Here is a 14,723-nt window from a genome sequence, read left to right as displayed (position 1 = left end):
TCCAAGCGGAAGAGGGTTGGGGAATGGAGCGACGCAGGATGTGACTCTCTTTCCGTGGCGACCCTGAGGTGCTCGGGAGAAGGGCCAGGGGTCCCCTCCACGTCTCTCGCCCCCCCCCCCCACCACACTTTCTCGGTCTGAGGCGAATGCCCGCCGCCGCCTGTTCTCGCCTCGGCACTCTAGGAGGAGGAGCGAAGCTGGGCTGGCGCCCTACACCTGCTGCTGCCCCCCTCCCCGCCATTTCCAAATTCCCATTGGGCGGCCATTGGGGGAGAGGGGTTGGGAATTCTCGGCGGCCTGGCGCGCGCCCGTCCCCTCTCTCCCCTCGCCAGCCCGCGCGCACGCCAAGGTGAGGCGCGAAGGGAGCCGCTGGCTCGGCCGCCTGCCTGGCTGACGGACGGACGGACTGACATCGCCTGGCTCTTCTTGAAGCGCTCGCTCGCTCGCCCGCTCTGCTGCTCGAGCCGGCGCGAGGGACAGCGATGGGGAGCCGCTGCTTCCGAGACCCTCCCCTGTGGATGTTTGTGCCTCCTTAGGACGCCACTGTGAAGAGAGGGCGCGGGCTGGGGGTGGGGAGAGACAAGCGCCGGCTGCGGTACCTCCCATCCCGCCAAGTTGCGCGCTCGCTCGCTCGCTCTTTCCCCCTCGGTTCTTTGGCGGAGCTAGCCAGCGGAACAGCATGTGGACTGGCTTCCCGGCTCCCTCCAATGCGCTCTGGCTGTCGCCGCCGCCGCCACTTTCTTCAGTCCGCCCTGCTGCTGGCAGCAGCAACCCGGGCGCTGGATGAGACAACGGGAAAGGCCGGGGGTGGGTGGAAGAGGGGGCAAGTAGTCGCGGTTGTTCCTTCGGGGCTTCTACTCCGGCGGCGGGCGCAGGAGCAGCGCTCGGCGCCTCTTGTCGTGGCTGCTGCTGTGGAGGAGCCCGCTGGCTTTCCGCCCCACCCACCCCCCTCAGGAGCCAGTGTCTTGCGGGCTGACCCACTGCCCCGTTCTCCAGCCCGCCTGGACCCGCATGGCGTGCTACCTGGTGATCAGCTCCAGGCATCTCAGCAACGGGCACTACCGTGGCATTAAAGGGATCTTCAGGGGACCGCTCTGCAAGAACGGCTCTACCTCCCCGGTAACTGACGCCTGCTCAATCAGCCTGCTCGGTTTACGGAAACGAGGCGACATATCGAGACAGATAAGATCGGTCGATAGTTAGACGGACGGGCATGCCGCTGTCTAAGGGTCCGGAGCATCTGTGCCTCGGGGGAGAATGCGCGCCGGGGCGGGGAGGGGGGGCGTCTATCTTTCCACGCGATTTGCCCGTTTTTGCTAGCTCTTGTTGCCCAGCCTGGCATTTTAAAAAGCTTCTTGGGTGTTTGGCGAAGTTTTCCCCCTCCCCGTTCTGGACCCGCGCTGATGCTTAAGGCTTTAGAGGGAGGAAGGGACGCGGGGTCTAGGAGCGAATCCGTTGGCTTTGATGGAGAAAAACTCCTTTGGGTAAAAAGGTGCTTTCGTTCGCCCGGAGGCTCTGTCCCGGCCTGGTGGATGATGTGCTTTGTGGCATGCAGAAAACTTATGGCGACTTTGATGTATGGCCCGGAAAGTTAGTGGGAAGAGCTCTGAGGCGTACTGAAATAAGGAACGAAGTTGAATGCCAATTGGAAGCAAGGGGAGCATCTGCAGCGACCGCTGGGAAATGATAGGAATGAAATCGGATTACGGTAGACGAATAGCATGCTCTGAAAGCCAGCAAGGCAGCCAAAGAAGGGGAAGCAGAGAAGGAGCATGTAGACGAGACCAGAGGGGGTGGCAACGAGGTTTAGTGGAATTAGCAGAATGCTAAAAGGAAGATGGTATAGATCAGCCTTCCCCAGCCTGGTGCCTCCAGAGGTTTTGGACTGCAACTCCCATGAGCCCTGGCCAGCAATGCTGGGAATTGTGGTCCAAAACCTCTGGAGGGCATCAGGTTAGGGAAGGCTGGTATGGATTATAAAAATTGACACAGGGAAGCAAAAGCAACAATGAGGGAACTTCAGGGCATCTGCCTTCAACTTTTTCAAAATGAGGATTTGACTTTAATTGCAACATGGGTCCACTTTGAAATGTTTTCCACATATCTATAAATACTTCACTTTCTTAATTGTTTTTCACGGTTTTTCCTTCTTATACTCTAACCCAAATCTCTTTCTTCTTGGTACTCTACCCTTGTGTTTTCTTTTTAAAAAAGTCCTTAACTTATTTCATTTTCTTAAAAGTTAGAATATGGTTGCTTGTGCATATCACCTTAGATTTGGTCCTAGAGTATCAGTACAATGGCAGGTGTGCCCAGGTGATTTTTTCGGTGCAATCCTATGCATGTTTATGGAGAAGTAAATCATATTGAGATCACTGGGGCATTCTTCTTCTTCTTCTTCTTCTTCTTCTTCTTCTTCTTCTTCTTCTTCTTCTTCTTCATCTTCTTCTTCTTTCCAACTTAGAGTGCGTAGAATTGTATCTTAATGCCCAGAACAACAGTGAAATAATTGTGTCCAAAGCAGAAAGTCTAGAAAGTAGGACTAGAAAGCAGAACTAGAATGTTCAAGTAGAATAAGGTGGACCCTTTAAAGAGAGACCCCACCACACACACACACACACACACACACTAAGAAATAAGAAAACCCATAGGTGGAATGACAGTGTTCATTACAGAATAACAAATGCAGATGACAACCCTGACAAATTTTACAATAGTAGAATGATAGCTGGATGGTGCTACATAAGCACAATCTTTGTACAATTATAGTAGGTTGTACTAGGAAGGAGATGTCTGGGGTTGTAAGTTACAAGTTTTAAGATGCATCCCACCATTTAGAACCTATTGGAGAGAGGTGGTCCAAGGGATAGATAGTGGGAGCATATGTGATGCTGAAAAGGAGGTCCCAAGAATGAATAGAATTCAATAGCTGGAAAAGTTAACATGGGCATAATTAGAATGAGAAAGTATATAGAGGAGAATGGGAGAAATGGTGGGAAAGCAAAGTTGATGAAATAATAAGAAATACTGTGAAGATAGCTTTGTGAGCTACAGAGAAGGTGTGATGGGAAACTGTTGGAATTACAAGGAGCTACTTACAGGAGTGTAATGTCAAAGAAATGCCATGGGGAATGAATGCAATGAATGTAGGAGGCTATGAGAATCCACTTGAATAGTAGAGATACATTTTGCCAAGAACACTCTGAAACATGATGCATGTGTTTTTACTCTACCATTGGTTAACTACCTAATTGCAAACTGTGGCAGCTACTCAGGCAGTCATGATTGTGGCATTATGCATCAGTGAAGCCTCCTTTAATATCAATAACTGGAAAATATGAACACAACAGGGCAATGATCATTTACCATGTACCTATGCATTTGCTTTATTCCAGCAAAGGCCAGTGCTGAACCTTGGCTAGCTTCTATTGAGTTCTGGGTGGTTCTGACTGAAACTCAGAATGGATTCACAGCACCATGGAAATCAGAGCCACCAGCCTCCACTGCTTTCTCAGTTCCACTGCATTCTCTTTTAAGAACAATCCCAATTTGGACATTCACTTTACTATCTTTCTCCTCTGAAAACTACTTGGAGGCATCCCAGAGAATGCAACTTCATAAGCATTTATTTATTTGTGTTTATATACCACCTGTAGGACAAAAGAACATGCTCAAGGTGGCCTACAAAATTAATAAAACTTGTTAAAATATGAATATAAGATTCTAGTATAAGCATTGCTTTGGTAGAGCAGCTGAAATGTGTATCTACAAATAAAATACTCAATGTGTATTCGCCAAGACAGTAAGAAAGGACATACTTTGCATTTAATTGTCACATATATTTATTTGGATTTGTAGCCTTCCACAACTGAGAATGTGGAGCAGTTAACCATACTTAAACTAAAAACCATAGGATCACCATCTATAGATGGTGCTTTACAATGAACAGGTTTGGCAGGTCCCTTCCCCAAGGACCTACAATCTCAAAGTAGACGTAAGGGAAACAACAGATGAAGGGGAAGGAAATAAAGGCAGAGGTGAACTGGGGAAGAATATGTGATTATTTCTGTTAAACATTGCTTAGGCTTAGTTGTGTCGTACTTCTACAATCCTGAACATTGACAAAACTTTATAACATTAAAAACAAACTTGGGAAATTTATCTCTGGAAAAAAAGCTTCACATTTGCGGCTCTGTTTTCAAAATCCTCTAGGTGAGGAGTGGGCAACATGGTGTCTCTCAGAGATGTTTTACACTACAACTCCCATAATCCCTGACCACTGTCCATGCTGGCTGGAGTTGATGGGAGCCATAGTCCAAAATACATGGAGGGCCTCATATTTCATCCCCTTGATCTAGGCAGTTGATGCTACTGGGAACTCCCATTTAAGAACTAATAAAAGATTTGGGAAAGATTTTTGGTAGGATTGCAAAATGTGGGTTGAGCATTTAAAAAAACCTCCTTGCAGTCTGAGGTCCTGATCCTGGTAGCCCCGTTCCCTGCAGCTTTTAAAGAATAATAAACATGCATATTAGATGCTTACACAAATTTAATGTAGTTTGGACTTCAGGTCCTTAAAAAGCCAATCAAAGGACCAGGCCCTAAACGCTGAGATGGCAAACCTGGCAGTAAGTCTCATTGAGCTTCTGGACACATAGATGTAGAATTGCAATGTCAATACTGCCTCCCCTCTGCAGTGATAATGGGCACATGGACCTCTGTTTCCAGCTTTGAAAGCTATGCACTGCATTGGTAATGTCCAGGAAAACAGTTTAAGACTAACTTTTTGCTCTTCTTGATATTTCATCTCGAATAACTTTTGTGGAAATTCCTGTCTCTCTCATTTTTGAGAAGTGAAAGCTGATTTTAAAGATGTTTGAAAGCTATTCAGGGTTTTGGATTATAGAAAAATCCCTGTGGTGATGGCTTGCATGCAAAAGTCAAGAAATTTTAAAATGTCAAATTGATCTGAAAGTGTGCCTCCAACTATAGTGTGTATGTGCTTTATCTTTGCAGTATTATGAAACACTTTGGAAAGGTCCTTGAACTTACATAAATATTCTGTTCTAGTGTTTGAACCATTAGTAGTGCAATCCTACATATATCCATACAAAATATGTCTCATTGTCCCCCACCAAAGACTCCTGAATAAACTTAGTAGTCATGGAATAAGAGGAGATGTCTTCTTATGGAACAGTAACTGGTTAAAGAACAGAAAGCAGAGAGTAGGAATAAATTGTCAATTCTCCCGATGGAGGGAAGTAAATAGTGGGGTCCCACAGGGATCGGTATTGGGACCAATTTTTTTTCAACTTGTTCATAAATGATCTGGAATTAGGAGTGAGCAGTGAAGTGCCCAAGTTTGTTGACGGCACCAAATTATTTAAGGTTGTTAAAACACAAAGGGATTGTGAAGTGCTTCAAAGGGATCTCTTCAAGCTGGGAAAGTGGGCATCCAAATGGCAGATGCGGTTCAATGTAAGCAAGTGTAAGGTGATGCACGTTGGGGCAAAAAAACCCAACTTCAAGTATAACCTAATGGTGACCAAACAAGAAAGAGATCTTGGGATTGTGGTGGACAACTCTATGAAAATGTCCACCCAGTGTGTGACCGCTGTAAAGAAGGCAAACTCCATGTTAGGCATTATAAGAAAAGGAATTGAGAATAAAACGGCCAGTATCATACTGCCCTTATACAAATCTATGGTGCGAGCACACTTAGAATACTGTGTACAGTTCCGGTCACCACACCTAAAAAAAGGATATAGTGCTGGGGAAAGTGCAGAAAAGGGCAACTAAAATGATTAAGGGGCTGGAGCATCTCCCCTATGAGGGAAGGTTACATCAATTGGGATTATTTATCTTGGAAAAAAGGAGGCTAAGGGGAGACATGATAGAGGTTTACAGAATTATGCATGGTATGGAGAATGTGGATAGGGAGACATTTTTCTCCCTCTCTCAAAATACTAGAACCTGGGGTCGTCCCATGAAGCTGATTGGTGGGAGATCCAGGACAAATAAAAGGACATACTTCTTCACACAGTACATAGTTAAATTATGGAATTCACTATCACATGTAGTGATGGCCACCAATTTGGATGGCTTTAAAAAGGGGTTGGATAAATTCTGGGAGGTGAAGGCTATGAATGGCTACTAGCCCGGATGGTTGTGTGCTACCTCCAGTATTCGAGGCAATAAGCCTGTGTGCACCAGTTGCTGAGGAACATGGGGAAGAGGGTGCTGTTGCACCATGTCCTGCTTTGTTGGTCCTTGGTTGACAGCTGGTTGGCCACTGTGTGAACAGAGTGCTGGACTAGATGGACCCTTGGTCTGATCCAGCATCAGGGCACTTCTTATGTTTCCAACACATTTTACACCTAGGTAAGTATGTATAGGTTTGCACCTAAAGAATCCTACATTTATACAGTACAGGCTACCTCATGCATGACTCTGTGTAGTCTTTAATGTATAATGTGTACCTTTCTATATTTAAAATGTTCTATATTAACAGACCATGAAATGCCAGCAGGCTTATGGCTATGCTTTCAGATATGAGAACAGTAGTGAATATTTTAAATACCTTTATGAAATTTCATGGGTGTATGAACATAGATTTATCCAACTTGATATTTGTGTGTCACTTCATCTTTATGTCAATGTGCTTATATACTATAATATAATGCTTTCAATGTGTGTATATACTATAATATAATGCTTTCAATTCAAATGGTTTCCATAGTTGTTTACAGAAAGAGATAAAGAGGTGTGTGTGTGTGTGTGTGTGTGTGTGTGTGTGTTTGTGTGTGTACTTCACATATTCTTGAGGTTGTATCTAGACTTAGTTATCCTTAGAGTATGCCATGGGTAGGCAAACTTTTGGGGCCATGGGCACATTTGTCAATGAAATAAACTGTTCCGGGCACCACCACTGGAGGTTTGGCAAAGGATAAGTAATCTGTTCAAATGACAAGTACATGGCAGAGGTGGGGGTTTGAGCCCCAACACAATAAACAACCACTTTGAAACCACAGTTTTCAGCAAAAACAGAAACTTATGTTATAGTAATCCCATCTGCCAGTAAGAAAATGTGTTAATTTTTTTTAAATAAAAATAAAATGGAAGGGGCAGGGCACTTTGGAAGCGCATTGGTGTCCATGGGCAGCACATTGCCTACCCCTGGAGTAGATAATTGAAATCAATGGAACTTAAATTAGTCATGATTTACTTATCCCATTGATTTCAATGGGTCTGATCTAAGTCTGGATCCAGCCCATTGTCTTTGGGACAATGGGAAGTATTTACATGAACATACTTCTGGGTTCATGTATTGTCATAGGGGACAAAATCTGCACCTTTTTAGTAACATCCCACACAGCATGATTTAGCAGGTGACCTAGAAAAAAGTGGGGGAATTCATGCAAGAGAGAGGTAAGCACAAAGATATTGCACAAAGGTAGTACGTGCAATTACTAGAACACTTCAATTTTATTTATGTTTAGTGTATTAATTAAATTTGTACCCACACATTCATTCATTTAGTACCTTTATATTTCACCTTTATTCCATCATGGAATTCAAAGCTTCTACAATGCTTCTTATCCAGGCACTGACTAGTCACAAACTTGTTTAGCTTCAGTCAGTGGCTGTATCATGGGCTTTCAGATCATGTCCTGGGAGTGCGCCTACAGAAAATAAGTGAAACTGGAGAGTTAAGCATAATAAATAAAGCACAGCTGACTAAATAATTACACAGACTGCATTCAGATATGACAATAAACAATAGATTATTATTAAGACAAAAAGCGTAGGCAAGCTTCAGGTTTGAGCCCTCCCCCCATCCACTTATTATTATTATTATTATTATTTTATTATTATTTATTTATATAGCACCATCAATGTACATGGTGCTGTACAGAGTAAAACAGTAAATAGCAAGACCCTGCCGCATAGGCTTACAATCTAATAAAATCATAGTAAAACAATAAGGAGGGGAAGAGAATGCAAACAGGTACAGGGTAGGGTCTTGCCATGACTGTGAGAAGATCTGGAGCTACTGCTTCTGATTTCAATTAACTGGATAATCCTGAACCTAAATTGTAATTTACAGAACTAATAGGATTGTTGAAACAAGCCAGCTTCCTAAATAAGGTTTGAAGTTGGCTTTTTTCAACTAATCACAGTTCAGACTAGCTGGATTTTGTCTGGGTTTGGACATAATCAATTGGTGGAAATTCAGTGATGTGGATTGCAGCTAAGCATTAGGAGGAACTTCCTAATGGTAAGACTCCCTTGGGAGGTGGTGGGTTCTCCATCACTGGAAGTATTTAGATATTGGACAGCCATCTGTCAGGAATGCTGTAGCTCCATTCTGTATTGCAACTCCTGTAATGAGCAGGATTTGGACTAAATGACCTCCTAACTCTAGATGACCTCCTTGTAAGTCTATGACTTTAGGTTTCTGTAGCTCTAAGCTGCAGTTACTCCAAAGAAAATGTAAAGCTTCCAATTTCCTTGTGGCCATGCCAGAGGAAGAGAAGGGAAGCGGGAGTGGATGAGCCCAAAGCTCACTGAGGCTTGTTATAACAATAATTTTTCCCAAATCATTATGTTCAAATACAACTACAGTGTCTTAAAAGCCTGGGGAAATAATAAGAAGGTATTTGCTTGGTGCTAAAATAGCGTTAATATAGATGTAGACCGTCCTTGGGGAGAGCAAAGATAAGGTGCCACAGGATGATGATTTCAGTCATCGATGGACTGGTATGGGTGAAGTTGATGGCTATATACTACCACCTGTATCAGAGGCAGTTGTGTTTTTATATCAGTTGCTGGGGAACATGCGTGGGAGGATGCTATTGCACTCGTGGCTTACTTGTGGGCTTCCCATAGATAGCTGGTTGACTGCTGTGTGAACGGAATGCTGGACTAGATGGAACCTTGGTCTGATCAAGTATGGATCTTCTCATGTTTTTAATGTTTCAGGCATTCATTCATGTACAGGGGCAACAGTATTGTGACAGCAGGCTCCAACCCACGGCTGTTCATTATAATGTGTGTAGAGTGCCTTGCATGTACTGTGGAGCCTATGACTCTGATAGTAGGTTTCACAATCTTAGGAGAGGGGCCATAGCTCAGTAGTAGAGCACATGCTTTGCATGCAGAAGGTCCCAGGTTTGATCCACGGCATTTCCAGGTGGGGCAGGAAAAACTCTCGCTTGAAACATGTAGAGCTACTGCCAGTCGACAATACTGGACTATATGGATCCATGGTCTGACTCAGTGTAAGTGAGCTTCCAGTGTTCATATGATACCACCAATGGTCTCTAGCGTTCATTGCACATGAGTGAGCGCTTGAAACAGGCTTAGAGGAAGATGAGCCAGTTACAGTTACTAGAAGGAGGGCTTTCTCCGCTGTGGCACCCCGGTTGTGGAACGAGCTCCCCAGAGAGGTCCGCCTGGCACCTACACTGTATTCCTTTCGTCGCCAGCTGAAGACCTTTTTATTCTCTCAGTATTTTAACACTTAATTTTAACTTAAATTTAAATTTTACTGTTCTAACTCTGTATTTTAATCTTATATCAATTTTGCTGCGTGGTTTTATCCTGGTTGTGCTTTTTATACTGTATTTTGTAATTGTGCTTTTAACCTGTTGGTTGTTTTATTATGGTTTTAATTTTTGTGAACCGCCCAGAGAGCTTTGGCTACTGGGCGGTATAAAAACGTAATAAATGAATAAATAAAAATATAATACAGATTCTACTTTTATGAGGACCTCCTCCCTGCCCCATAAACAACATTTGGCAAGAAGATTATCCCTTCAAATAAACAAAATAAAAGTTTAGGCTAGCAAACAGTTCCATTTGAAATGTCCATGAATTTCTGCCAGTGAGTTCCTGAAAGGAGATATTATCATGAATTCAAGCATGATAGTACACACTTGCAATTCGCTCACGCAGGGACACCACATCCCAGTTCATTTGCACAGCCTCTTGGGCAAGACAGCAGTTCAAACCACCATTTTCTCCTGAATTAAAATTTTGAGGCACCTTTCATGTTTTTTCATCTAAAAATGTTTACTTTCAGAGTGTGATAGAATAAAATTCCCAGAGGAGCCCAATCCTTGCATTTGTATGCAAATTCCTTTTCTGATCCTAGATCCTGAATGGACGGAAGCAAACCAAGAGCAAATATTCAACAAGCATCTCTGCATTAGTGATTTATTAATGCAGTCACACCTGGTGCAAGGTCAGGGCAGTACTGAAAGGAGGCAAGTGAGTCATGCAGAGGTTCAGCAGGTACCTCCTTCATTTATTGGGTGCTTCTGGGGTTATGTTTGTCTCAATACCCTAGAGTCACAGTTGGAAGGGGTCTCAAAGGCCCAACCCCTGTGGATGTAGGAAACCCATTGCTAAAGCATCCTGTTTAGGTGGTCACCGAGCTTCTGCTTAAAAACGTCTAAAAAGTCCACCACCTTCTCAGGCAATCTAGTCTGTTCCACTCTTGAACAGCTTGTACTCTCAGGAAGTTCTTCCTAATGCTTACTTGAAATACCCTTTATTATTATTTGAATCTGTTGAGTTTGGGTCCTACCCTCTGAAGCAATGGAGAACAAATTTGCTTCATCATCCTTCTATGTGATATATTTAGATGGCTAGATTAAAAAGACCCTGTCTAAACGCCAAGAGAGTGGAGCCAATTGTAGTTTTGAGAAAGTGTGTTCTACAGTTTGGTAGCAACCCAGGGGAAAGCCCTTTCATGCATGCCCAACAGATGGGCCTCTGCAGATAATAGTGCCCTTATGAGGGACTCTCCTGCAGATCTCAATACCTGAGCATGTTCATAATGAGACAGGTGCTCCCTTAGATAGCCAGGACCTAAGCTGTTTAGGGCTTTAGAGGTTAAAACCATCACCTTGAATTGAGCCTAGGAAGCAATTGACAACCAGTGCAGGTGTAATATGGTCCAATACTGTGTTCTTGATAGCACAGTCTTGCCTGTCACGGAATCCCTGACAGTGGCTTCTCTCAAGAACTCATTGACAGAAGATCATGGTTGTTACAAATGGGACATTTCACAAGAACTGAGCTATGGACAATCCTAGCACACTGTTTGGGAATTGCTGGCTCAGATGAGGGGTTCGGTACATCGCTTGCTTGAACAAAATGGTTAGTCTTTTGGAGGACTTAGTAGCTAACTTCAGGCCTGGTGGTATAAGGCTGTTGAGCTGATGATTGAAGGCAGGTGATGAGAAATGCTGAGTTAAAAGAATGGAGTCAAAGGCTGTGGAATCCTGAGAGAGAGAAATGTTTTGTTCAAGAGGTACATTTCATATGCTTCACTTTGTCCTTCCAATTTTTCAGGGAATAACAAATGCTCTTTGAGGATCCAAGGTATCTCCTTGCTAAATGAAATATGACCCATATGTAAAAAGTCTAGCATTTACTAGGGATTTGTAAAACTCTGTGAGGAATACTTATGGCCATGAATATATCATATTGATCGCTGGGTTGCCTGGTCTGCCAGCAGCTTTTTCTTTTACCTGTGATGGATACATATAATGCTTGCCTGCTACAAAACTATCCCCGTCAGTAACTTACCAGGCTTACGAATATCTTTACAAAAGTAAAGTTGGACTTGATTTGGGTCTTGCAGTGGTGCTGATGACTCAGCAGATGGCTCTCTTTCTTCTCAGCTGTTTTTGATCCAGCGCTGCTGGGCTGCTTGAGGCTTTTCAGCTGAGACATAAAATGAAGTCAATTTTAGTTACATTTATTAAAAATTACTTTACATTTCTGCAGGTACAAAAAAGTTAAATGGGTAATTCATATCCAAGGTGGAATGGATATTCTTTCATAAGGTTTTCCTCAAAATTACAATAGAATATAGTAATTGCCACTCTTTTCTCCCAAATGGTTAGTGAGTGCATTAATTATACAATGTATTCTATGTCAAAGATGCCTTTGCTTCACTGAGGGGCATGGTGATTTCCTTACTGAAATGTCTGATAAAGGATCCATGAGATTTAGGATGTCCTAGGATTCTAACGGGATACAGAACTTTGTGTATGTTATAATAGCTTTAAATATATCTTTTGACAGATATTTCTTCTGTGAAAGGGTTTATATCTGATTCCACCACTATAGCCCCAAGAATGCATGAATTTAATAAGTGAGATCACTGTTTTAGCTAATCATTAAAATAAGGAAATATTGATGACTCAGAGATTTCATTGGAGTTTCCACTTCATGCTGAAGAGGCAAGCTGTTTTTCATTATTAATAAAATAACTTGCAGCTCTATCTATGAGTGTCACTGTGTTCAATGGGGCTATTCCCCAAGTAAGTGGACATAGGATTGCAGAATTAAACTGCAAACAGCTTGCCTTTTTAGTAATGCAAGTAGCTGCATTGCATACTCCACAAAGAATGGGATGATGTCGAACAGAACTAGATGGATGTAATCAAATTCTAAAGTTGAAGCATTTGAGCAAGAGGCTTTTAAAGCATCCTCCAAGTGACAACTAAAAGGTAAGAAAATGCTGTGTTCTACAATACAACAAAACTTAAGAGCCACTGTGCTAGATAAATCTTACTCATGTTTAGGTTAACTTGCTCTTCAGTGTAGATTCTATAACTTAAACTGAAAAGCAGGTTGCTTCTTCAGCAGTGCAAATGGCTACAAAGGAAACTTGAAAGAATGGAATGATGATGAATGGAACTGACTATGAGATATGCAAGCAACCAAGAGAGAAGAAACCACAAATTTGTTTGTACCATCTATTTTGCTGGGATACATGTCAGGTGGAGAGAGTGAGTTCAGACTCACTGGTTAGTACTCTACTGCCTGTGAAAGTCATTTCCTTGTTGAAGAGTGACTTCCCTTTTCTCGGGATACTCCATAAAATGAGTTCACAAAATGAGTTTTTATACAATGTATAAAAACTCATTTTGTGAACTGCCTGGAGAGCTTTGGCTATTGGCTGATATAGAAAAGTAATAAATAAATGTACATATAAGCAGGCAACATATATAGACACATATCAGTTTTTAAACTACCAGTAAGAAAGATCCGTTGTTGTTGTTACTATTATTATATTTATTTACAACCAACCTTTTCCGCAATACTGGGACTCAAGGCAGCTTTACAAATTAAAACATGTACCGTTAAAAACAGATAGAGATATACAAAAAATAAAAATATAATTAAACAGATCTCAGGGGATGGGCAGGCTCATAAGGGAGAATACGGTCTTGGACCTGAGCCATATAGGGCTTTATAAGTCATAACCAGCAGTTTGAATTTTGACCGGAAACAGACCGGAAGCCAGTGAAGCTGTTTTAACAGGAAAGTTGTATGCTCCCTGTAAATAGCCCCGGTCAACAATCTCACTGTAGCTCTTTGAACCAGCTGAAGTTTCTGAACACTCTTCAAAGGCATCCCCAAGTAGAGTGCATTACAGTAATCCAAACAGGATGTAACTAAGGCATGTGTCACCGTGGCCGGGTCAGACATCTCTAGGAATGGGCACAGCTAGTTCACAAGCTTTAACTATGCAAATGCACTCCTGACCACTGCTGAAACCTGGGCATCCAGGCTCAGGGCTGAATCTAGGAGTACACCCAAGCTGCAAACCTGTGTCTTCATCTGGAGTGTAACCTCCTCCAGCACAAGCTGAATCCCTTTTCCCTGATCTGCCTTTTGACTGACCAGGAGCACCTCTGACTTGTCTGGATTAGGCTTCAATGTGTTTTCCCACATCCAGCCCATTACTGCCAACAGACACCGGTTTAGTACTGAAACAGCTTCCTTGGAATCAGGTGGGAAGGAGAAATAGAGTTGGGTGTCATCAGAGTACTGGTGGCACCACATCCCAAAAGTCCGGACAACCTGTCCCAGTGGTTTCATGTATATGATCTGATTAAAAACTCATCAAATGCTGCCAAATGCCTGAGAAAAGAGGATGTTCTTAACCCAATGCTGAAATGATAACAATGTTGGCACCAGGCGGGCCTTGTCAGGGAGATGGGGCGTCCCAGCTGAGACCTTCCAAGCCTCCCTTGAAGGAGGCACCTGGAGGAGGACCTTAGATGGTCCTTCATGGCAGGGGCTTCAACTGGAGTTTCAACACTGAACAGACTTTGTTGGAATACTAGGTCCGTTGGCTGTGAAGGGTGAGCAAACTTGTTTTTGTGGCATTACAAAACAAGGGAAAAGACAGAAGCAACAGTGACTTGCAATATTCAATGATTAAATAAATGAAATCCAAACTTGCCTTACAAAAATTAAAGCAATGTGTAGAACTATTAAAATGAGTAGTTCCATTTTGGAATTAGTCTGTTCCCATGAACTGTGCTTGATGGCATATCTTCTGCTGAGACTGCATTATCGCTGAGATTAATGTCCTGTAAAAGTTTCTTAACAAAATGACAAATAAGTGAAAGCTTTTTAATGTGTAAAGATTTGTCGTTGTTGTTGTTGTTGTTGTTGTTACATTCATTTAGTTTCTTTGAAAAGACTTCAACCTTTCTTCCTGTTTTTTTTTTTTTAACAAATAATGCTTTTAAGGATGTTTATTAAGCTTAATCTTCCATCTCTTCTGGTTCCCATGGAGAGGTGTGGGGATATGACATCATAAAGCATCACTATTGTCCCTAGTATATATAAAATATCACTTTTTCTTCACAATATTCTGTTATATTTGCATGAAAATACTGCTCTGTTCC

At 42.6% G+C, this 14,723-nt stretch overlaps 1 protein-coding gene across 1 annotated transcript in view; it reads left to right on the top strand.

Annotated features, from left to right (window-relative positions):
- Positions 1–999: 999 nt before the first annotated feature.
- The window catches only part of ZNF804B (zinc finger protein 804B), a 269,890-nt gene continuing 256,166 nt past the window's right edge, over positions 1,000–14,723 (top strand). Inside the window, exon 1 of the mRNA XM_063147559.1 lies at positions 1,000–1,119. Coding sequence (XP_063003629.1) covers positions 1,012–1,119 — 108 coding nt within the window. The 5' untranslated portion in view covers positions 1,000–1,011. The remainder of the gene's footprint in view (positions 1,120–14,723) is intronic.

Source organism: Elgaria multicarinata, chromosome 1 (assembly GCF_023053635.1).
Source record: "Elgaria multicarinata webbii isolate HBS135686 ecotype San Diego chromosome 1, rElgMul1.1.pri, whole genome shotgun sequence".
Classification (NCBI taxonomy): domain Eukaryota; kingdom Metazoa; phylum Chordata; class Lepidosauria; order Squamata; family Anguidae; genus Elgaria; species Elgaria multicarinata.
The sequence above is the reverse complement of the archived record's forward strand: the minus strand, read 5'-3'. Positions and strand labels throughout refer to the sequence as shown.